Genomic DNA, 24,146 nt, shown 5'->3' with positions numbered 1-24,146 from the left:
AGAAAGTCGTGCAGCAAGTTCATGGGAAACTCCTCACCCACACTGGAACCTGTCACCGCAGGGAGGAGCATGAGCTGAACCCGAGGGATGGGTTTACGAGGACTCGTGTGGGACAGAAACACTAGCAGGGACCAGCTGGGCTGACTGGCCTCAGTACGAATATTGGGTTGCATAGTAAGTGAGAACCTGTGACACAGGATTTTAAATTAAAATGCTTTAATGGTCACAGACCGGCAACATTAAAGTCCAGTCTGGACAAAGATCAACGACAGTGGAAGGAACCCCAACAATGCCCAGAGACTGGGTTCAGTCCTGAGTGTGACAAGCAGCCACAATAACTGCAGAAATCTGACACAACAATCGGTCATGAACTTGCAGCTGGACTCAGCAGCTGTAATGCTGAAACATACAACATGCAGCTTATTTTTTTTTTCTGCAGTGATTAAATCTCTTTGCACACACAGGACAGGAGTATCGAGTCTGCTTAGTGTCAACACCCTGGTGTCTCATCATCTGGGATGAGAGCCTGAATCCTTTCCCAAACACAGAGCAGGTGAACGGCCTCTCCCAAGTGTGAATTTGCTGATACGTGAATCCTCTGGTGTGTCAGCAGGTCGGTTGACTGAATGAATCCCTTCCCACACAGCAGGTGAATGGTCTTTACCCACTGCGAGCTCGCTGGTGCCTCAGAACCTCACAGGACTGAAAGAACCCCTTTCCTCACATGGATCAGGTGAAAGGTTCTCCCCAGTGTGAACTCCCTGGTGCCTCATCAGATGGGATGGCTGAGTGAATCCCTTCCCACAATCGGAGCAGGTGAACGGCCTCTCCCCAGTGTGAACTCGCTGGTGTCTCATCAGCTGGAACGACTGAGTGAATTCCTTCCCACACTCGGAACAAGTGTATGTCCTCTCCAGGGTGTGAACTTGCCGGTGTTTCTGCAGGTCAGATGACTCAGTGAATCCCTTCCCACACTCAGAGCAGGTGAAAGGCGTCTCCCTGGTGTGAACCCGCTGGTGTGCCTGCAAGTGGGACGACTGAATGAATCGCTTCCAACACACGGAGCAGGTAAATGGTCTCTCCCCTGTGTGAACCCGCTGGTGTCTCAGTAGCAGAGAAGACGTAATAAATCCTTTCCCACATGTGGAGCAGATGAATGGCCTCTCTCCAGTGTGAAGCCGGTGGTGTATTCGAAGGTCAGAAGAATCAATGAATCCCTTCCCGCACTGGGAGCAGGTGAACGGCCTCTCCGTGGTGTGAACTAGCTGATGCCTTATGAGTTTCGAGGACTGATTGAATCGCTTCCCACACTCCGAGCAGGTGAATGATTTCTCCCTCTGGCACCTCATCGGATCAGATGACATAGTAGATCCCTCCCACGCTTCAAGCAGTTGAGCACCTGATGTCTGGTGAGGACAGGCTGGAGTGTTCATAAGGCCAACGGTTTCACTGAGATGTCGAAACAAAAGAACTTCAATTTAGACAGAAAGCAGATGCACGTTTCCAGCTGGGAAGAGGTGCATCTTCTTTTCCAAAGGCCGATAACTGATGGATTGATATCTGCTCACTCCTTCAACAAACTGAAGACAATTTACAAGATTTATCACCAGAATGGTTCATCTCGAATCTCATCCCTACAGTGAACATGCGTTCGGGTTCTTGCTGTGACTGCTGCGCTCTCTTCTCAAGAACCTCCTCCTCCACATTCAGAGATCGGAGGCATTCAAGTGCCGATGAACTCACAGACACAGAGATGATGTGTCGTTGTGTTTGAGATTGCCGTACACAAATCCTTTTGCCTTTTCTAACCTGTAATAAGTTTACAAAAGACAGCAATGTGTGAAGGACAGCATGTCGGATGGAATCATTTCAGTCTTCAGAGTGAGCTCTGATCACACTATTACAGAGAAGTTCAACAGAAGTAAGAAGAACTTCATCTCATCTTTAACTGTGCATGGTTCAGGAATCCAGACTCAGCATTAATTCGTCTGTTTTTGTGTCGGTATCAGGATAGGCGATTTCTGCCCAGTATTCTGACTGTGACTCGGCTCAGTTTGCCTCTCTCCGTGACGAGGGAAGATAGAACAGTGTAGTACGGCACAGGCCTTTCGGCCCACAATGTTGCGCCGACTGCTAACCCTTCTCCAAGATCAATTTAACCCTTCCATTCCCCATGGCCCTCCATTTTCCTTTCACTTGCGTGCCGAGCAAAGTTTAATAGATGTCTGTAATCTACCTGCCCCTACCCTTTCCCTACCACTGCATTCTATGTTCTCATTACTCTCAGTAAATAAAACCTAGCTCTGAAGTCCTCCCCCATACTTTATTCCAATCACCTTAAAATTACCGCTTCTCGCAATAGCCATTAGCCGAGGGGAAAATGTGCTGACTGTCCACTCGATCAAAGCTGCTTCTCATTTTACAGACCCCTGTCAAATCTTGCCACATCCTCCTCTGCTCTAAACAGTAAAGTCCCAGCTCACTCAAACTTCTCTCATCCAAGCAGCAGCCTGGTGAATCTTCTCTGCACCCTCTCTGAAGCTTCGGGAAAACGCCCAGCTCACTCAAACTTCTCTCATCCAAGCAGCAACCTGGTGAATCTTCTCTGTACCCTCTCTGAAGCTTCGGGAAAACTCCCAGCTCACTCAAACTTCTCTAATCCAAGCAGCAACCTGGTGAATCTTCTCTGCACCCTCTCTGAAGCTTCGGGAAAACTCCCAGCTCACTCAGACTTCTCTCATGAGTCACCTTCTCTAATCCAAGTGTAACACCCTGGGAAAGGTTTCACTGCAAACGTACTGGCCTTTCTGTGGAGGCAGTGTTTGGGTTATGGCTCGAGATAACGGGTGCTTTGGAATGTGAACTGGGTCTTCTGTTTGGCGGGAGATGGAGAGAGAAGATGCTGGAGAGAACCGGCCGTAGGACATGACCCGGTGGTGAGATTGTGATTTGATGGAGCCAGGCGTCGAGATCGACCAAGGATCAGTGAATTGAGCTCCAACTGTTTAATTGTAATGGGTCCTTTTAACCGCTTAGTTAAGATTCATAAATATAGTTGCCTTAATCGTACGCAGTGTGCCGTCTGTTGTTTCTTGGCACTGAGTTGTAACAGGGTAGCAAATTACACAGCGTCCACACAGCTTGGGGTGGGACAGCTGTCTCAACCTTCTGGGTTTGGTGCGACTGGAGTGTGTATTCCCTAGACTTACGCAGCCAAGGAAACCAGCGGGGTTTCACAAGCAACATCCTGTTGAATTTTCTCTGCACCCTGAAGCTCAGAGAAAACTCCGAGCTCACTCAAATTTCTCTCATTAGACACCTTCTCTAACCCAAACAACATCCTGGTGAATTTTCTCGGCACCCTCTCAAAAGCATCTACATTGGTCGTATAATGAAGCAACCAAAACGGAACATGCGGTAGATTTGTGGTGTGTATGCTGCGTGTCACTTGTTACCCAGGACAGAGCTGTTTGATATCATTATGTATTCAGGAAATGGTCTCTGTGCCAGAGACTCCAGAACCAGACGGCACTGAACGGAGGCTATTTACTAAAGAACCAAATGTGAGTCAACGATTTTGTTTTTTTCTGCGGCTCTAATCGACAGTTTAATTCACTGGACCCAGTGTTTTCTTTTAGGCCTCTTCGTCAACTAATATTTGGATATCAGCTGCTTCTGGACCTTGGACTTATTGTCAATGTTTGCCTTGTCTTTCAACTGGTATAAACTACAAATCCTCATGTCTGAAAGTCACCGCAGAACTTAAATGAAACCAAATCCTTAAAAAGAGGTGAGATGGGATCAGAAGATGTTGCATCCTTGTGGGTAGAGTTAAGAAACTGCAAGGGGCAAATGACACTGATGGGTGTTATACACAGGCCTCTGACCAGTAGCCAGGATTTGGAGTACAAATTACAACGAGATAGAAAAGACACGTAAAAGAAAAGGGCAAGGTTATGATGGTCATGGGGGATTTCAATATGCAGGTAGAATGGGAAAACCAGGTTGGTGCTGGATCCCCAGGAAAGAAAATGGTAGAATGTCCATGAGATGGCTTTTTGGAGCTGCTTGTGGTTGAGCCCACTAAGGTAAACAGAATTCTGGATTGTATGTGGTATAATGAACCAGATTTGATTACGGAGCGTAAGGTAAAGGAATCTTTAGCAGGCAGTGATCATAATATGATAGAATTCACCCTGCCGTTTGAAACGGAAAAAGTAAAGTCAGGTGTATCAGTATTACTGTGGAGTTAAGGGAACTACAGAGGCATCAGAGAAAAGCTGGCCAAAATTGACTGGAAGGGGACACTAGCAGGGATGATGGCAGAACAGCAATGACTGGAGCTTCTGGGAACAATTCAGAAGGTACAGGACAGATGCATCCCAAAGTTGAAGACGTATACTAAAGGGAGGATGAAGCAACTGTAACTGACCAGAGAAGTCAAAGCAAACATGAAAGCAAAAGAAAGAGCATATAAGAGACCAAAAATTACTGGCAAGTTAGAGGACTGGGAAGTTTTTTTTTAAACCAACAGAAGGCAAATAGAATAAGGAGAGAAAAGTTGAAACCTGAAGGCAAGCTAGCCAATTAATATAAAAGAGGATACCAAAAATTATTTCAGATATACGGAGAGTAAAAGAGAGATGAGAGTGGATATCAGCCACTGGACAGGTAGTACTGGGAAACAAGAACTGGCTGATGAACTCAATAAGGACCGTGCAGTTTTCACTATGGAAAACACCAGCAGTACACCAGAAATCTGGGAGTATCGGGGGCAGAAGTCAGTGAGTTGCGATTACTAAGGAGAGATGCTTGCAAGCTGAAAGGCCCGAAGGTTCTCAAAGAGGTGGCTGAAGAGATCCTCGAGTTATTAGTAATGATCTTTCAAACAGCACTAGATTCAGGCATGGTTCAAGAGAACTGGAAAATTGCAAATGTCACGCCACTCTTCAAGAACGGAGGGAGGCAAAAATCAAGAAACTCTTGGCCAGTTAGTCTGACTTCAGTGGGTGAATAATGGTTGGTGTCCATTTTTGAGGAAGAGGTTTTGAGGCACTTGGAGGCACAAGAGAAAAATCAGCCAAAGTCAGCACGGTTTCCTTAAGGGAAAATCTTGCCTGACAAATCTTTTGGAATTCTCTGAGAAAATAACAGACAGGATAGACAAAGGAGAGTCTGTGGATGTTGGTTACTTGGACTTTTAGAAGGCCTTTAACAAGGTGCCACACATGAGGCTTTTATACAAGAGCGGATGGTATTACAGGAAAGATACGTGGATAGACGATTTGCGTACTAGCAGGAGGCCAACAGTGGGAATAAATTTACTGTGAATGCCGACAAGAAAATGAATCCCAGGGCTGTATATAGTGACAAACATATGTGTGCTTGATAATATATTTACTTTGAATGTAAAAGGGAGTCTGTTCTAGTTGATCCTTTCACATTAAACGGCAATAATTTGGATGACAGAATTGATGGTTTTGTGGATGGACAAGCTCGCGGTTGATGCAAAGACAGGTGGGTGGTGGGGCGCGGGCAGAGCAGGAACTGAGAGTCTAGAGATGGCCTTTGATAGATGAGGAGTAAGGCAACAAAGTGGCAAAAGAAATACAACATACTGTAGGTCATGCACCTTCTAGAATAAAAGTGTGGACTATTTTCCAAACTGCAATAAAATCAGAAGTACAAAGGGACTTGGAAATCACTGTGCAGGATTCCTTTCAAGGTTAAATTGCAGGTTGAGTAAGGAAGGCAAATGTAAAATAAGCATTCGTTTCGAGAGGACTAGAATATAAAAGCAAGGACGCAGTGCAAAGGTTTTACAAGGCATTTATCAGGCTGCACTTGTTGTACTGTGAGCAGATTTGGGTCCTTTATCAAAGAAAGTATATGCTTCCATTCCCCATTCTGGCTCCCCTCTTTCCTCTTGTCTTCTCGTATGTATGTCTCACCTCCTTCTGTTGCCCCTGCTCTTTCCCTTTCTCCCATGGTCCACTCTCTTCTCCTATCTGCTCCCTTCTTCTTTAGCCCTATACCTTTTCCACCTATAACCTTCCAGCTTCACACTTCATCACTCTTCCCCCCATCTACCTACCTTCCCTCCTTCACCAATCACCTTCCAGCTTGTATTTCTTCTCCTTTCCCCACCTTATACTGGCTTCTTCCCCACTCTTTCCCCATCTTGATGAAGGGTCTTGACCCAAAATATTAACCATTATTCCCCTCATTGGATGATGCATGACCTGCTGAGTTCCTCCAGCATTTTGTTTGCTACTCTGGAAGAGGTTCTCAAAAAATCTCCCCAGGAGTGAAATGTTTAAGCATTCGATGGCTCTGGGCCTGCACTCACCGGAGTTTAGAAGAATGTGGGGTCATCTCATTAAAATGTATTGAATACTGAAAGACCTGGACTCAGTAGATGTGATGAGGATGTTCCAATAGAGGGAGTCTGGGACCAGAGGGCCAAACCTCAGAATAGAAGGACATGTCATTTGTCAGAGACGAGGAGGGATCTCTTTACCCCGGTGGTGGTAAATCTGTAGGACTCATTGCCACAGACGACTGTTGAGGCCAAGTTATTAGGTATATTTAAAATGTTGGTTGATAGAATGTCAAAGGTTATGGTGAGAAGGCTGGAGAATGGAGGGATAATAAATCAGCCATGATTGATTAGTAGAGCAGATTCAATGGACCAACAAATCAAACACAAGAGACCCTGGATAAGCTGGAAATCCAGAGTAACTAATACAAAATGCAGAACGAACTCAGCAGGTCAGGCATCATCTCTGGACAGGAATAAATAGTGAACATTTCGGGCCAAGAGATTTCATCAGTACTGGAAAGGGAAAGAAGCCAAAATAAGCTGGGGGATGGGGGGGGGGGGGGGGGGGGGGAGAAGAGCATAAGCTAGAAGGTGAAAGGTGATAGGTGAAGCCAGGTCAGGGGAAGGTAGATTGGTCAGGGATGAAGTGAGAAGCTGGCAGAAAAGGTAAAGAAGGAGGAATCTGATAAGAGTGGAGAGTGGACTATGAGAGAAAGGGGAGGAGGTCCACTAGAGAGAGGTGATAAGTAATTAAGGGGAAGAGCACGAGGGCAGAATGGGGAATGGAAGAAGAAAGAGAGGGGGAAAATTACCAGTAGAGAAATCAAATTTCATGCCGTCAGGTTGCAGGCTACCCAGACAGAACATGCGATGCTACTCTTCCAAACTGAGAGTGGCCTTATCTTAGATTGACACATCTGAATGCAGATTGGTATTAAAATATTTTTCTGGTTCCTATGTCTTATGGTCTTCGAGATTAACTAGGAAATGTATTTTTGTTCCCAGTTTCAGATCTTTGGAGTTAGACAGCCGGAGCTCTGCAGGGTCACCATTCTTTCCACAGCGTTTCCAAAAACGTCCTGCGGACTGTCGGGGAAATCGCTCCTGATGGCACCCATGGCGGCCTGTTTACCCACAATGCCCCACGAGACTAAAACCGGTCTATGACCCCGCACCAATGGCGCCCCGCTTCCGCTCACTCGGAGAAATCTCCTGGGAGGTGGGGTGGGGGAGGCGCGTGGATCGCGGGGCAGAGCCACGGTGGTAATCGAACTCGCAGCAATTGCCCCTTAAGCGCACCCCGACCGTAATTCCACCCCCGCCCCGCCGGGAACCCCGCTCCTACCTGCAGCTGACCTTCCCGCAGCGGCTCATCCGCTCGGCGCATGCGTGTTTTCGTGTGCGAGTCACGGCTCTCGGCGCCTGCGCGTTTGGATCGCGTGGCAAAGTTGTTTAAAGTAAATTTATTATTAAAGTGCATATAATGTCACCATGTACAGCCCAGAGATTCGTTGCGTATCACAGATGGCGGAAGCGCCGAAATGTCCGGGTGACACTGAAAGCGTCTGCAAGCTTATTTAACTTATTTAACGTTATTTAACTATATGCATGTCTATAATCATTTAATGTATATAGAAATGAGACAACATTTCTCCGAATTAGGGTGTAAAGCACAGTAGTACACATAATACATGCAACATGCAATAACTTATGCAGGGAAGGAAAAAATCTACAGAAGAATTATGCATAAATAATGAACTAAAGTGCATAATTTAAATATTGTAAGGTACAGAACGGATTAACCAGTGACACTTCAAATACGGTGCGGCAGGGAGTTCAGAAGTCTGAAGGCCTGAGGGAAGAAACTTTCCCATCCTGACCGTTCTCATTTTTATGCACCAGATTCTCCTGTCTGATAGTAGGAAGTCAAAGAGGATGCTGAATGGATGGATGGGATCTTTAATCATTCTAAGGGCCAAAGGTTTCTAAGCCCTAAGGTTTGAGGGACAGGGAACATCTGTGACAATTCTAGTGAACGCATCACCTCCTTCAGCAAGACAAGGGAAACTTCTTCACCCAAATTGAGGTGCCCATTTGGAACTCGTCACCATAGGGAGGAGAACAGAGTGAACAAGAAGGATGGATTTAATAGAAACGGTGTAGAACACAACACCGATGTTGTGTTGTGTGACCAGATGGGCTGAATAGCCTCTGTACTGTAGACCGTGTTGCATAGACAGTGAAAACCCACGACACAGAATTTAAAATAGAAAGGTTTTATTTGTCCTAGATCTACAGTATTATACTGCACTCTGGTTATAGACTAACCACAGTGGAAGGAACCCCAACAATGTCCAGGAACCAGGGCTCAGTCCTGAATGTGGTGATCAGCAGCAATAACAGCAGAATCTGACACCAACTGTCCTTCATGAACTTGTGACGCTCAGATATCCAGCATGCAGCATTTGAACTGTGAACTCGGTGGGGTTTCAGTAGATTCGGTGACAGAGTAAATCTCTGCACTCACGGGGCAGGTGTGTGCTGTCTCCTTAGCGTTTACACTGGTGTTTGAAAAGTGATACCTCGAGAAGGCAGCAACCATCACTGAGGACTCTCACTATCCAGGTGTGGTAAACTATGTATACCTGTCTGGACACGCCCCCTGCTGACTGCCCCTGTGGCTCCTCCCACAGACCGTGGCTCCTCCCACACTGTCTCCCTGTGGTGAACTACATATACCTGTCTGGACACGCCCCCTGCTTACTGCTCCTGTGGCTCCTCCCACAGACCCCTGTATAAAGGTGATTGGAGGCACTGCTTCTCCCTCATTCTCCGAGATGCTGTGCTCTGTTTTGCTGCTAATAAAAGCCTATCGTTCACCTCCCGTCTCCAAGAATTATTGACGGTGTATCACCAGGACATTTCCGTTTTTCATTATTACCATCAGAAAAGAGGTAGAGACGATTAAAATGCTTTTGGAACAGCTTCTGCCCCGCCACCATGACATTTCTGAAAAGTCCTCACTACTTTCCTTTCTTTTTGCACAACTTATTAATCTGCAGAACCTATTAATCTGACAAGGGCCAGACTTGAGGCACTCGAGTCTGGTGACCAAGAAAGTTACAAGAGGTCCAGGTACAATGTCTAGGAAGCCACCTCAGGACAAAGGATGCTCGATAGTTCAGGCAGGGCTTGAATACTATCTCCTCTTATCAAGTTCAATCGAGCAACAAAGGTGACAAAAGGGCTTCACTTCCAGATGAGCTCAATGTCTTCTACGCTTGTTTTGACCTCAAAATATTGAGGATCCATCACAAACTCCTACAGCCCCTGACGATCCTGTGCCTTCAGTCTCTGAGGCCAACATGAAAGCAGACTTCATGAGCGAGAACCCAGAAAAGCATCCAGCCTGGACAGGGTACCTGGCCAAGTACTAAAGTCCTGTGCTGATTAACCGGCTAGAGTGTTCACTGAGATCTTTAACCTCTCATTTTGGCAGTCTGATGTACCCACCTGCTTCAAGCAGGCTTCAAGAAGAACATGGTGCCTGTGAAGAATGTGGTCACCTGCCTCAATGTCTATCCTCTTAATTGCTAGGAACTTTGGACTATTCTAGTGCTTTTTAGTATTGTGGCTTTCTGAGATTTACATAGATATTGCTGTGTACCCTAATTGTTTAATGCTATTGTGTAGTGACCTTGGGATGATACCAGTTACTATTGGGACAATGTATACCCTGTTCATGTTCCATGGACTTTATATTTCCTCCTTTAATTCAGCATATTTCTGGTGTTTTTCATTTACTGATTTCTGTAATTTATCTGTGTTTGGAATGGCTACATCAATTAATTAAGTTGTTCCTGCTTGTTAATCCTGTATTATTCTATACAGACATTTATTATGGATTGTCCTGTCTGTAATAACCTATCGGTTCTAATATAATTGGTGGTATTCTGACTCCAAAATTGGATAGGCTTGTATTTATAGTAAGGTATGGTGTCTTTTATCAGTTTGTATTTTAAAGCAAGATTTTGCTGAATGATTTTGCCTGTGTAATCAGATTGTGTTAAACAGAATCCGATAATGTGTTGGATTATTTCTGGTTTTTCTACATTTATTGTCATGAATTAGTTGGTCTTTTATTATGTACTTTTGTTATGTTTAGTGTTAGTCAGCTGGTCCTGCACTGCCAGAAGAGACACTTCTGTTATGATCATTATTACCTTGTTTCTGTACTTGCACAGTTTGTTGTCTTTTGCAAATCTGTTGAATGTTCAAGTTGAAGCGGTCTTTCACTGGTTCTGGTATGATTATTATTCTATTTATTGAATCGGACATCAAGAAAGTGAATCACTGGGTTGTATATGGTGATATACACCGTATTTAATTTGATAATAAATTTACTTGGAACTATTTATTTTTCTTGTTTCTCATTGTAGCTTATAGTGTTTCTATGGATTGCACTGTACTACGGCTACAAGATGACAAATAAACCTGATTCTGGAGGTTCGCTGGGTGTGATGAGGAACTAAATCCCTTCTCACAGCAGATGAATGGACTCTTTGCTCAGATGGCAGAATGAATCCCTTCCCACACACGAGCAGGTGAATGGCCTCTCCCCAGCGTGAACCTGCTGGTGTCCCCGTAGCAGAGATGTTTCCCTTCCCACACTTGCAGCAGGTTTATGGCCTCTCCCCAGCGTGAACCTGCTGGTGTCCCCGTAGCAGAGATGTTTCCCTTCCCACACTTGCAGCAGGTTTATGGCCTCTCCCCAGCGTGAACCTGCTGGTGTCCCCGTAGCAGAGATGTTTCCTTCCCACACACGAGCAGGTGAATGGCCTCTCCCCAGCGTGAACCTGCTGGTGTCCCCGTAGCAGAGATGTTTCCCTTCCCACACTTGCAGCAGGTTTATGGCCTCTCCCCAGTGTGAATCCATTGGTATATTTAAAGGTCAAGTGAATCTATTCCCATACAGGGAGCAGGTGAACAGCCTCTCCCTGGTCTGAACTTGCTGATCTTTCATCAGTTGGCACGAATCAATCAATTCCTTCCCACACTCGGAGCAGATGAATGGACACTTCCCAGACTGGACCTGCTGATGTATTCGTAACTCCGGTGATTCAGTTGATCCCTCCCCACGCTGGCTGCAGGTGAACGCTCTCTCCCTGGTGTGAACTCACTGGTGTTTCATCAGGTTCAATGATTGAGTGAATCCTTTACCACCTGCAGAGCAGATGAATGACTTTTCCCTCTGGTATCTCATCTTGCCTGATTAGTAGTGAACCCCTCCCAGTTTAACATATGCTGGGGTGTTCTCAGGTCCCTGGTTCAAGTGGGCTTCAATGAGAAGTTAAAACTGAAAACTTCATTTCAGACACAGCAGGATGAGAAATGCCTTCTTCTAGAAAGACTAACTGCCTGGCCTGCTGAGTTCCTCCAGCATTTTGTATATGTGTTTTACAACTGATATACTGCTGTTACGAGGAAAATCTTTGTTCACTCATTCAAGAACTTGACGGCAACTTACAAGTTTTGTCTCCAGTTTGGTTCATCCAAACCTCACACCTACACTGATCACGTGTTCAGTTTCTCTTTGCTGTGTTTGCTATACAGAAATCCTTTGCCTTTTCTACCCTGTGACAAAGTTTACAGAAGACATCCGTGGGTTTCAGACAAGTTAATTTTCGTCTCTGCGTGGTGAGCTCTAACTACTCACTGTTACTGTGAGATTCAACACCATTCAGAGGAACAATCCTCATCTAATTGGGAACAGTTCGGGCACCCAGACACAGCATCAAAATTTCTGACTGTCCGTGTCAGAATGGATTATTTCTACCTGTCATCTAACTGTGACTCAGCTTGTCTCTCCACCAGTACATAACATGGAAAAGAATAGCACAATAGAGATCTGTCTGTCCACAATATTGTGCCAACCTTTTAACTGACTCCAAAATCAGTCTAACCATTCCCTCCGACAACAGCTCTCCACTTTTCCTTCATCCATGTACCTCTCTAAGAGTTTCTGAAATGTCCCAATGCATCTATCTTTACCACCACCATTGGCACCTACCACTCTCTATGTAAAAAAAAATCTCCTCTGGACTCACACTTTGTATTTTCTTCCAAATGCCTTAAAATGATGCCGTCTCATATTACAGCACAAGATACAGGAGCAGAATTAGGCCATCCAGCCCATCACATCTGCTCTGTCATTTGATCATTGAAAATTTATTTGCCCTCTCAAACTGATTCTCCTGCCTTCTCACCATAACCTTTGACCCCCTGACTAATCAAGAACCTGTCAAACTCCACTTTAAATATACCCAATTTCTTGGCCTCCACAGCCGTTTCTGGTAATGAATTCCACAGATTCACCTTTGTGTGGGTGTTTGCCCCTCATCTCTGAAATTCCTCCTCATCTCTGCTCTAAAGAGATGTCCTATTCTGAGGTTTTGGTCTCTGGTCCTAGATTCACCCACTATTGCTGTTGAACTAACCCACACTGCAGAGCTGATCTGATATTCTCTTTGACATTCCTACACACAGATTCTGTTTATTCTACCGATCAGGAGGAATTCACAAGAATTATAATTTCCAGGACAGCAATTGTGAATCAGAATCAGATTCATTATCGCTAACATACGTCAATAACTTTGTTGTTTTTCAGCAGTAACGTTTCAAAGAGCATTTTATATCAGAGAATGTACACTGTATCCAACAGGGATGGCCAACTGATAGCGCATGCGACAAAAGTGGTGCATTGGATGATTAGAAATGGCGCATTGCACTCCAGTGATAATAATAAAAAAGTAAGCCTACTCTTGCAAAAAGTATGAACCAAAAACCGATTTGTAGAAAAAAAATCTATAACAGGAATTCAAGTAGCTTAGAGCTAGGAATGGGTTTTACTGAGAATAAATCTAAAACTTAGCAACTATTTTTTAGCAATATTATTATTTTGTGCATATCTTTTGGCGAATGTTATCTTTCACATTAATCTGTTTTCAATTTTAATAAAATGTTCAATGAGTTAAACTAGGAAAGAAGGACTTTTGTTCTGCAGTCGTTCCATAACTGTTCGATACACGTTTGATATTTGTTTGATCCTGAGGCGTCAGGCGTCTGCACCAGCAGTGCGTTGCAGGTTTTTACCAGTCAGTTTACAATTGACACTCGTGCGCTACGAACCTGTGCTTTGCTCGTCCTTTGTGAACATTTGCAGTTCTGTACTTTTTCAATTTTTACATTCAGTTATCCATCACATTGCAAAAGAAAAGCAGAAAGTGATAGTAAGCATAAATTCAATGAACAGTGGGAAAATGAGTTCTTATTTATAGTGGGTCCAACAGGAAAGTCGTGCATTGTTTGTGAAAACACTTTCTCACATAATAGAAGACATGATCTTAATAGATATTATAAAACACAACTTCAGACTGAAATAGAAGGAAAACTGAAACTAGTCCTTGGGTCCGAGTTACAGAAAGAATATGTGATTAAGAAAAAGGAAGAAATCAAAAGAAGACAAAATATATTTGTTAGAAGTTTCATTAAGAAATAGAAACATAGAAAACCAACAGCACAATACAAGCCCTTCAGCCCACAAAGTTGTGCCGAACATGTCCCTACCTTAGAAATTACTAGGCTTACCTATAGCCCTCTATTTTACTAAGCTCCATCTAAAAGCCTCTTAAAAGACCCTATCGTATCCACCTTCACCACTGTTGCCGGCAGCCCATTCCACACACTCACCACTCTCTGAGTAAAAAACTTACCTCTGACATCTCCTCTGTACCTACTCCCCAGCACCTTAAACCTGTATCATCTTGTGGCAACCATTTCAGCCCTGGGAAAATGCCTCTGACTATCCACACGATCAATGCCTCTCATCATCTTGTACACCTCCATCAGGTCACCTCTCATCTTCCATCGCTCCAAGGAGAAAAGGCTGAGTTCACTCAACCTGTTTTCATAAGGCATGCTCCCCAATCCAGGCAACATCCTTGTAAATCTCCTCTGCACCCTTTCTATGGCTTCCACATCCTTCCTGTAGTGAGGCGACCAGAACTGAGCAGAGTACTCCAAGTGGAGTCTAACCAGGGTCCTATATAGCTGCAACATTACTTCTCAGCTCCTAAATTCAATTCCATGATTGATGAAGGCCAATACACCATATGCCTTCTTAACCACAGAGTCAACCTGCACAGCTGCTTTGAGCATCCTATGCACTTGGACCCCAAGATCTCTTGATTTCCCACATTGCCAAGAGTCTTACCATTAATACTATACAGTCAGCCCTCCTTATCCACGAGGGATTGGTTCCGGGACCCCTCGTGGATACCAAAAAACACGGATGCTCAAGTCCCTTATTCAACCTGTCTTAATGTGGTGGATCTTAGGACCCAGCGGAACCCCAGACCTTTTTTAACCTGTCTCAGTGCGGTGGACCTTAGGACCCAGCAGAACCCCGGACCTTATTTAACCTGTCTCAATGCGGTGGACATTAGGACCCAGTGGAACCCCGGACCTTATTTAACCTGTCTCAGTGCAGTGGACCTTAGGACCCAGCGGAACCCCAGACCTTATTTAACTTGTCTCAGTGCGGTGGACCTTAGGACCCAGCGGAACCCCAGACCTTATTTAACCAGTCTCAGTGCAGTGGACATTAGGACCCGGTGGTGGAGCTCTGAATCCGCAGTGTTTCTGTTCACAAAAATGATCACGATCACAATTGAAAATAAAGTGGAAATAATAAAGTGATCGGAAAGAGGTGAAACGCCATCGGTCATTGGAAAAGCGTTAGGCTACAGTCGATCAACGATTGGAACAATTTTAAAGGATAAAGTGAGAAAGGCCCTGCCCCGATGAAAGCTACAATTATTACTAAGCAACACAGTGGTGTAATTATTGGGTTTTAGGTTTTTGATCCTCCACATCAACACGCGCTCGGAAGTTGTCTGTCACTAGTTCGAACTTGAGCTTACTGAGCTCGGCGCTGAAACATACGTTCTTTAGTGTGTTATATGCATAGAAAGGTAAAATATATACTATATACTGAAACAAACATTTGACTAACTGATGCTAAATAATACCGGATGTACCTGTTCCGACTTCTATAATAAGAGAACTTCCAATTTTTTTCTGATCCCGATCCACGGTAACTTACGCACATCCTCCCGTAAACGTACTTTAAATAATCTCTAGATTACTTATAATACCTAATACAATGTAAATGCTATGTAAAATAGTTGTTATACTGCATTGTTTAGGGAATAATAACAAGAAAAAAAAGTCTGTAATGCTCAAACAACAAGTGCTGGAAGAGCACTTCCGGGTTTTCTCAATTCGCGGTTGGGTGAACTCGCGCATGCGGAACTCACAGCGAAGGAGGGCCAACTGTATTGTACCATATTCTTCCATCATATTTGAATATGTTTATCTTGTTTTTATATTAAATCAATATATCATGTAAAATGCTAAATATGTCTATATTAACATTTTTACAAGAGTTGAACGGGGGTACAAGAGTTTTATGACGCATCTGAACTCGAGCGCGAAAAAATTGACACGTAGAATGTAAAAGGTTGGCCACCCCGGTATACAACATGAAATCTTTACTCTTCACAGACATCCACACAACAGAGAAACCCCAGGGAATGAATGAACAATACACCAAAGTCTCAAACCGCCCTCCCTTCACACAAAAGCATCAACCAGCACCCCCGAGCCCCACCAGTGCCAGCAGAAGACCTAATCCCCCCCCCCCAACACACAAACACCATGCGAGCAGCAGCAGAAACGCCAAACAGCCCATCAAACAACAGTTGACAAACCAGCACTTTGGTATCTCAAACAAGAGAAAATCTTCAGATGCTGGAAATCAAAGTGATCCACAGAAAATGCGGCAGGAACTCGGCAGGTCAGGCAGCACCTATGGAAAGTACGGTCGACCATTCGTGCTGAGATCCTTCATCAGGACTGGAAACACGGAGTCAGAATGAGAAGGTGGGGGGGGGGCGTTGGAGAGGAAGAAGTACAAGGTAGTAGGTGGTAGGTGAATCTGGGAGAGGGAGAGGGGTGAAGTAAGGAGCTGGGAAGTTGGAAGTGAAAGAGATAAAGGGCTGGGAAAGGGGAATCTGATAGGAGAGAGGACTAAAGGCTGTGGAAGAAGGAAAAGGGGAAGGAACACCAGAAGGAGGTGATGGACAGGTAGTAAGGAAATAAGGTGAGAGAGGGAACTGGGCAAGGGGGAATGGTGAAGGTGGGGGAAGGGCATTATGGGAAGTTCGAGAAATCAATGTTCATGCCATCAGGTTGGAGGCTGCCCAGACGGAGTTTAAGGTGTTGCTCCTCTAACCCAAGTGTGGCCTCATTATGGCGGTGGAAGAGGCCATTGGCTGACATGTCGGAATGGGAAGTGGAATTAAAATGGGTAGCCGCTGGGAGATCCCACTTTTTCTGGTGGATGGTGTAAGTGTTCAACAAAGCAATCTCACAATTTACACCGAGTCTCTCAGGGAACTACACCAGCAACACTGGAAGTGTTGCCTCACCTGGAAGGACTGTTTGGGGCCCTGAATGGTAGTGAGGGAGGTGGCGTAGGGGCAGGTGTGGCATTTGCTCCACTTGCAAGGATAAGTGCCAAGAGTGAGATCAATGGGGAGGGACGAATGGATGAGAGTCGCTTAGGGAGCAATCCCTGTTGGGGGAGGAGGGAAAGATGTGCCTGGTGGTGGGATCCCATTGGAGATGGTGGAAATTACGGAGAATTATGTACTGGCCGCAGAGGCTGATGGGTGATAGGTGAGGACAAGAGGAACCCTATCCCTGGTGGAATGGCAGGTGAAACGTGGTGAGGACAGGTGTGCATGAAATGGAAGAGGTGCAGGTGAAGGTGGCATTGATGGAGGAAGGGAAGCCCCCATTTTTTTTTTGAAGAAGGACATCTTTTTGGTTCTAGAAAGAAAAGCCTCAACCTGAGAGCAGATGCGGTGGGGACGGAGGAACTGAGAGAAGGTGACAGGAACCCATTGGATAAGAGTGAGAGATGAGATGGTATCTACTGTGGACCTGTTGGTCCTGTAGGCAGGTTGAAGCAGATCCAAGTCACCTCTCAGGCAGGTGACAAGTGCCTGTTATTTTTACAAGCGTGACAGAGTGGGAAGAGGTATAGTCCGGGTAGCTGTGAGAGTCAGTGGGTTTATAAAAAATATCAGTGGATAAACTGACTCTACAGAGAGAAAGACAGAGAGATCGATAAAGGGGAGGGAGGTGTCAGAAATGGACCAAGTCACTTTGAGGGCAGGATTTGATGAAGTTAATGAACCCAGCATGGGTGCAGGAAGCAGCACCAATGCAGTCATTGATGCAAGGTAGAAAGATTTGGGGAGTGATACCAGCTAGCTGACAAAGAGGCAGGCAAAGCTGTGACCCATGCGAGTGCCCATGGGTACACCTTTTCTTCGAAGGAAGTGGGAGGAGCCAAAGGGGAAATTATTGAGAGTGAAGACCAGTTCTGCCAGATGGAGATGGTTGAGGGGAACTGGTTGGGTCAAGTGTCCAGAAAGAAGTGAAGGGCTTTGCGTCTTCCTGGTAAGGGAGGAAGGTATAAAGGCACTGGACATCCAGAGTGAAAATGTAATGACCAGGGCCAAGGAACTTGGATTCATTGACAAGATCAAGAGGTGTGAAGGTGCCCACCTGGTTCAAGTGCGCTTCAATTATACTGGTGGCTAAAAAGAACGTGGTGACCTGCCTCAATGACTATCACCCAGTAGCACTTACATTCACAGTGAAGAAGTGTTTTGAGAGGTTAGTGATGAAACATATCAACTCCTGCCTGAGAGGTGACTTGGATCTGTTCCAGTCTGCCTACAGGAGCAACAGGTCCACAGTAGGTACCATCTCACCTCTCACTCTTGATCCAATGGGTTCCTGTCACCTTGTCTTTCCTCTGTTTGTCAACCACACACTCCTCCCTCTGGTTCCCCTCCCAACTCTTTCCCTTTATTCCACGTCCCCCATCCTCTCCTATCAGATTCTGTCAACTTCAGCCATTTTTCACTTCCCAGCTTCTGACATCATCCCGATTCTCTGCCCCCATCTGCCTGTCATCTCCACCCCCCACCTAACCCGGATTTATCCCTTACCCGCCAGCTCTTTCTCCACCTGTTGGGCCAACATGGCTATATTGGTGCTGTGTTGCTCTCTGACATGTTGCCCAGACACTGATGTTAGGCTCACTGGCCTTTACTTCCCCAGCTTCTAATTGCAGCCTCTCCTCAATAAAGGCAGGTTAGACACACCCAGTCTTCCAGTGTCACATCCCAGTACCAAGATATAGCACAAATACACAATATCACCACCTTCCATGGAGGCTCCAGTGTGCAGGATTGAAAGAGGCTGCAGAGAGCTGTAGATTCAGTCAGCTCCCTCAGTGGCACAAACCTCCCCTCCATTTGAGGACAACTTCAAAAGGAGGAGCCTTGAAAAGGTGGCATCAACCTTTAAGAACCATCACTATCTGAGACATGCCTTGCCTCATTACTATGGTCTGGCAGGAGGAAAATTAAGGAAAATTATTATGGTATCTTTTTTGCAGATGCATCAAAAGATAATCTAACTAGGAACATTGGTGTGGCTGTTTTGGTGACCAAATTACAGGTAACAATAAAGAAACAACTTACCAACAATTTATCAGTATATACAGCAGAATTGGTTGCCATCATTTTAGGCTTACAGTGGGTTGAGGAAATTTATCCATATAAATCTGTAATTTCAGTTTTGATGAGTCTTAGAACAGGACATTCTAGTAGCAGGTCAGATTTACTGTTGGAAGCTCATCAAACATTACTTTGTACACAAGGTACAGTTATTGGTTTACAAATCTTGCTTCTTATGGGTCCCTGCACATAGAGGTGTTGAGGGGAATGAGCGGGTTGATTGCTTAGCTAAGAAAACGCTGGTAAAAGTTCACAAGTGCCTATAGCCTTTCCAATTAGCAAATCAGAAGCTAAGGGTAGCATTAAGAATTAGAGAATTAATGCAAACTTTGTGGGATAATGGACATAAGGGGAGACGCCTTTACAGAATACACAAACCTGCTGGGTTTCTGGGAAAAGGGGTAAAATAAGAAGGGAAGGGATTATTTTGACATAACTTAGAATTGGGCATACTATACTTAATTATTCCTTATATCTTGTTGGAAAACATTACTCTGGGGGGGGTGTAGGTTTTATCATCACTATGAAAAACAGTTTAACATTACAGTGTGAAGCATAGAAGGCTGAAAGAAATCAAATTCAGGTTTCATTACAATCTTTAGAGGATTGATGGTTTTCATTTAAAATCTTTGTTAAGTTATGGGAGTGACTTTAATTTAATTCACAGTATCATCTTTCATTGCTTACAATCTATGGGGCTTTCTGGGGTAATTTAGCTTTCACTTGAAAGAGAAATAGTAAAGGTTTTATTTTCCAACTCTCCACACCACATTCCAGTCCAATTGGCGGCGGTAATGCGCCTTTATGTCGGACAGCCCAACCGCTTTTAAAAGTCTGAAGAGGAAGAAGGTGCAGCAGCATGAAGACACACAATCAATATTTCAGGAATAGTTTCTTCCCCTCTGCCATCAGATCTCTAAACAGTCCATGAACACTGACGCATTGTCTGTCTTGCACTATACTAGTGCCACAAAACAAACCTCACGAAGCACGTCAGTGATAATAAACCTAATTCTGATACCTTAACTTCTTTCCCACTAGCTTCCCACGGTGTCCCTGGATATACAGTCAGGTGTCCAGCTAGCATCTCCTCTTTAATATCCTTTCCTGCTCCAGGGAGAAAGATTCAGGTAAGGTTTCAACCATCACCCATGGTTTCACACAAAGACTACACATTGATCTTTAAGGGGCCTTTTTCCCTCTACAGGAAAACACGGTCAGACGCCATTTGGGAAACCGAAGCTTCGTGCTCCAGATGACACCAGTCTTACCCAAAACTCTCCGCGCATCAGAATCCGCCCTTGGTGATCTGAACTCGGTGCCCAGGGGCAGAGCAATGCAGCTTGAGTCGGAATGGCGCGCATGCGCTCAGTGAACAAAAGGCTCCGGAGGACCCTCAGTAGGTAGGAGCGGGGCTTTGGGTTCCGGGTGGGTCTCATCGATACCCGGGGCCGTAACCCGACTGATGGACAATTGCAACAAGCTCCGGACACACAGTGACCCTGCTTCTTGGCGCAGTCTGGTTCTTCTCCGTTCCCTCTTCTGCAATAACCGAACTCGGGCCTCCGAGAATGTACTGGCGTGGCGCATGCGCATCGCCGGTGCGCTGCCAGATAGACTGGTTTCTGGCTCGTGGGCAGTTGTGGGTAAAGAGACAGGCATAGGTGATACAGTCAACGCTCTCCCTGTCACCCCGCCGGTATTTATGAAAGAGTGGGTAGGGGCAATGGGAGCTGGTGGGTTTCCCAGATACTAGTGAACTGCCAAGGTGTTGGGATTCAGTCTAAAACATATTTCCAAGTTAATCTTGCATTAAGTTATAAAACATACTTTAGAAATCACTAAAGACCCTCAACATCCAAGACATGCCCTCTTCTCGTTACTCCCATTGGGAAAAGATGCAGGAGTCTGAGGAACAATACTCAATGATTTAGGAACTGCTTTTCCCCTTTTTAAGAGGTATATATTTATCTCTATCATTGTACTCTGTCCTGTTACGAATGCATCAGCAATGAATATGAAACTGAGACAGGGTTTAAAACAAATCCAGGGATTTATTAACCTCTGCTCAAAACTTAGAAAAGTAAACAAACGACTAACTTAACCGGAAGTTAACAATTAGACGGCAATATCTAACAAACAGTCAATCTTAGAAACTGTTTCAACAAGTTCTCATCTAAGCACAGACTTAAGGTGATAAATTCAAAAGTCCATTTGATTTATACAGTCAGTAAGGAGAGAGTTCCCTGAAACAAACGATTCCTTCAAAGTAATGACGATCTGCCGATCTCACAGACTGGAGATGCCTTGTTCGCAGAAATCACAAGGTAATAGAAGGAACTGACCTTTTGACTGGAGGGTGGTCACCACACAAACCTCCCTGGCTTTGCAGGGGTTTAACTCAAATGCAGGCCACCATTCCTGAACAAAGTCACAAAGGTCTATCATTCCCCAAAACACTGAACAACATCTACTTTATCCAATTCTTTGAACTCGGATAACTCCGGTAATGCCTTCATTCTCTGATACTGGACTGTAAGGGAAAAATAAACGTGCAACAAACAAAACTGGTGGAGCTTCCACACCTCAGACCGGAAACAACAACGTGGCACAAAAATAAAAATGAGAACTGTGTCACAGTTTAAATAGCGTTTGGAATATGCCATCACATGACATAACATCACCCCACGGTCAAGAGACAATTACATCATCCCACTCACAAGACCATTACATCATCCCACTGTCCCGTGATCAAACTGTGAGCATGTCACACCTCCCTCCAAAAAGGGGGATTTTGGTCTATTATGAGCAAAATTTTAACAACTATTTCCAAATAAAAAATATACAGATGTATAAAACCAACAAAATATACAATATACATAAATTATACAGCACCTTACAAACTAATATACAGGAGTGTGACATAACATCACCTCAGGATCATGAGACAATTACATCATGCCACTGTCTTGTGATCAAACTGTAAGCACGTAACAGTCCAAAACAAACCACATCATATGAATCAGAGAGAATAAACTGAATTCTGATTCCGAAGTGGATTACTGATTTTCTTCCAATTAAGTCAGAAAGGGTCGGATCTCCAGAACTAGCTGATGTTCAAAGCTTTGCAGATAGTGGGCATAGTTGATAAGAAAGCCTGAAAGGAACTACTGGGTCTTACTTGTAGTGAATTAAAATGTTAATTAGTGCTGTATAGAGGGGAAAAAAAACAAAATCTTTGCATGGTGGTCAAGGAGCAGCTGTGTAAGTATGTGTGCTCCCTGCAAGGTTGTGAGACATGCTTAGAGTGTTAAGGCATACTGAATGATGGAGAGGAGATGATTCAAACTGTAGGCTAACTCATTCCTATTCTTATATAGGCAAGCAGACTGTCTGGGACTTTGATACCAGTTGTGGATGCCTGAAATCTGCAAGATTAGGAGTTGTTCTCTGAACTTGCTAGGGGGTTCACCTTGGAGACTAAAATAATCCAATCTGAAATACTGTCCTTCACCCATTGATATCTCTGTAAACACTTTTCAGGATACAAAAGACAAAGATTTTCTGTACAGGAATCTCAAACATAACATCAGCTTTGCCATGTCAGTTCACCAGCACTTGAATACCATAGATCTTTGTATGTGGAGGAAGAGATCTGAGAAGACAGCACACCAGTCAGAGAACTTGAACATGTGCTCAGTGTAGGGGTGAGATTTGGAAAAACCAACCTGGTGATGAACCTTGTAAATTGTATTCAAATCACTGAAATAGTGTACAAAAATTTCACTTGCAGTATCAATATATTCCTGTGGATCCTCGCAAAAAAAAAGGCTTATCTGAGCCTGGCTGTAAACGATCATCTATCTGACAAGGTGAGATGTCAGGCAGCTCATGGCAGGGAGAAGTCATTAACCTGTGCTGAGTGTGGGGAGTGATTCAGTCACTCATCCAACCTGCAGTCACATCAGTGCTTTCACACTGGTGAGAGGCCATTCATGTGCTCTCTGTGTTGGAAGGGATTCACTCACTCATCCCACCTGCAGAAACACCAGTGAGTTCACTCTGGAGAGAGGCCAATCACCTGCTCTGTGTGTAGGAAGGGATTCATTCAGTCATCCAACCTGTACAAACACCAACTAGTTTACACTGGAGTGTGGCCGTTCTCCTGCTCTGTGTGTAGGAAGGGATTCATTCAGTCAACCAACCTGCAGAAACACACGCAAGTTCACTGGAGAGAGGTCGTTCACCTGCTCTGTGTGCAGGAAGGGATTCATTCAGACATCCAACCTGCAGAAATACCAGCTAATTCACGCTGGAGAGAGGCCATTCACCTTCTCTGTGTGTTGGAAGGGGTTCATTCAGTCATCCCACATGCAGAAACACCAGCTAACTCAAACTGGAGAGAGGCGGTTCACCTGCGCTGTGTGTTGGAAGGGATTCATTCAGTCATCCAAACTACAGAAACACAAGCAAGTTCACACTGGAGAGATGCCATTCACCTGTTCTGTGTTTGGGAAGTGATTAATTCAGTCATCCAACCTGCACAAACACAAGCAAGTTCACACTGGAGAGAGGACGTTCAACTGTTTTGTGTGTTGGAAGGGAGTCATTCATTCATCCAACCTGCAGAAACACCAGCTAGTTCACACTGGAGACAGGCCGTACACCTGCTCTGTGTGTGGGAAGGGATTCATTCAGTCATACAACCTGCAGAAACAGCCAGTTAGTTCACACTGGAGAGAGGCCATTCACCTGCTCTATGCATTGGAAGGGATTAATTCAGTAATCCAACCAGCAGAAACACCAACAAGTTCACACTGGAGAGAGGCCGTTCACCTGCTCTGTGTGTCGGAAGGGATTTATTCACACATCCAACCTGCAGAAACACCAGCTAGTTCACACTGGAGTGAGGCCATTCAACTGTTCTGTGTGTAGTAAGGGATTCATTCAGTCATCCAACTTGCAGAAACACCAACTAGTTTACACTGGAGTTTGGCCATTTACCTGCTCTGTGTGCAGGAAGGGATTAATTCAGTCACGCAACCTGCAGAAACACCAGCTAGTTCACACTGGGCTGAGGCTGTTCACCTGCTCTGTGTGCAGGA

At 44.7% G+C, this 24,146-nt stretch overlaps 2 protein-coding genes across 2 annotated transcripts in view; one reads left to right on the top strand and one right to left on the bottom strand.

Moving 5' to 3' along the window:
* Positions 1-135: 135 nt before the first annotated feature.
* LOC132381643 (zinc finger protein 239-like) lies at positions 136-20,402 on the bottom strand. The gene is made up of 2 exons (XM_059951228.1): positions 20,313-20,402; positions 136-1,809 (listed from the first exon to the last, which is right to left on the bottom strand). Exon 2 carries the CDS (start codon positions 1,431-1,433, stop codon positions 687-689), a length of 747 nt encoding a protein of 248 aa, XP_059807211.1. The 5' UTR covers positions 1,434-1,809; positions 20,313-20,402; the 3' UTR covers positions 136-686.
* The window catches only part of LOC132381595 (meiotic recombination protein REC8 homolog), a 113,168-nt gene continuing 109,366 nt past the window's right edge, over positions 20,345-24,146 (top strand). The window contains exon 1 of the mRNA XM_059951095.1: positions 20,345-20,444. Coding sequence (XP_059807078.1) covers positions 20,395-20,444 — 50 coding nt within the window. The 5' untranslated portion in view covers positions 20,345-20,394. The remainder of the gene's footprint in view (positions 20,445-24,146) is intronic.

The sequence above is a fragment of the Hypanus sabinus genome, chromosome 26 (assembly GCF_030144855.1).
Source record: "Hypanus sabinus isolate sHypSab1 chromosome 26, sHypSab1.hap1, whole genome shotgun sequence".
Classification (NCBI taxonomy): domain Eukaryota; kingdom Metazoa; phylum Chordata; class Chondrichthyes; order Myliobatiformes; family Dasyatidae; genus Hypanus; species Hypanus sabinus.
Note: the sequence above shows the minus strand (reverse complement) of the source record. Positions and strands in the feature narration are given on the sequence as shown.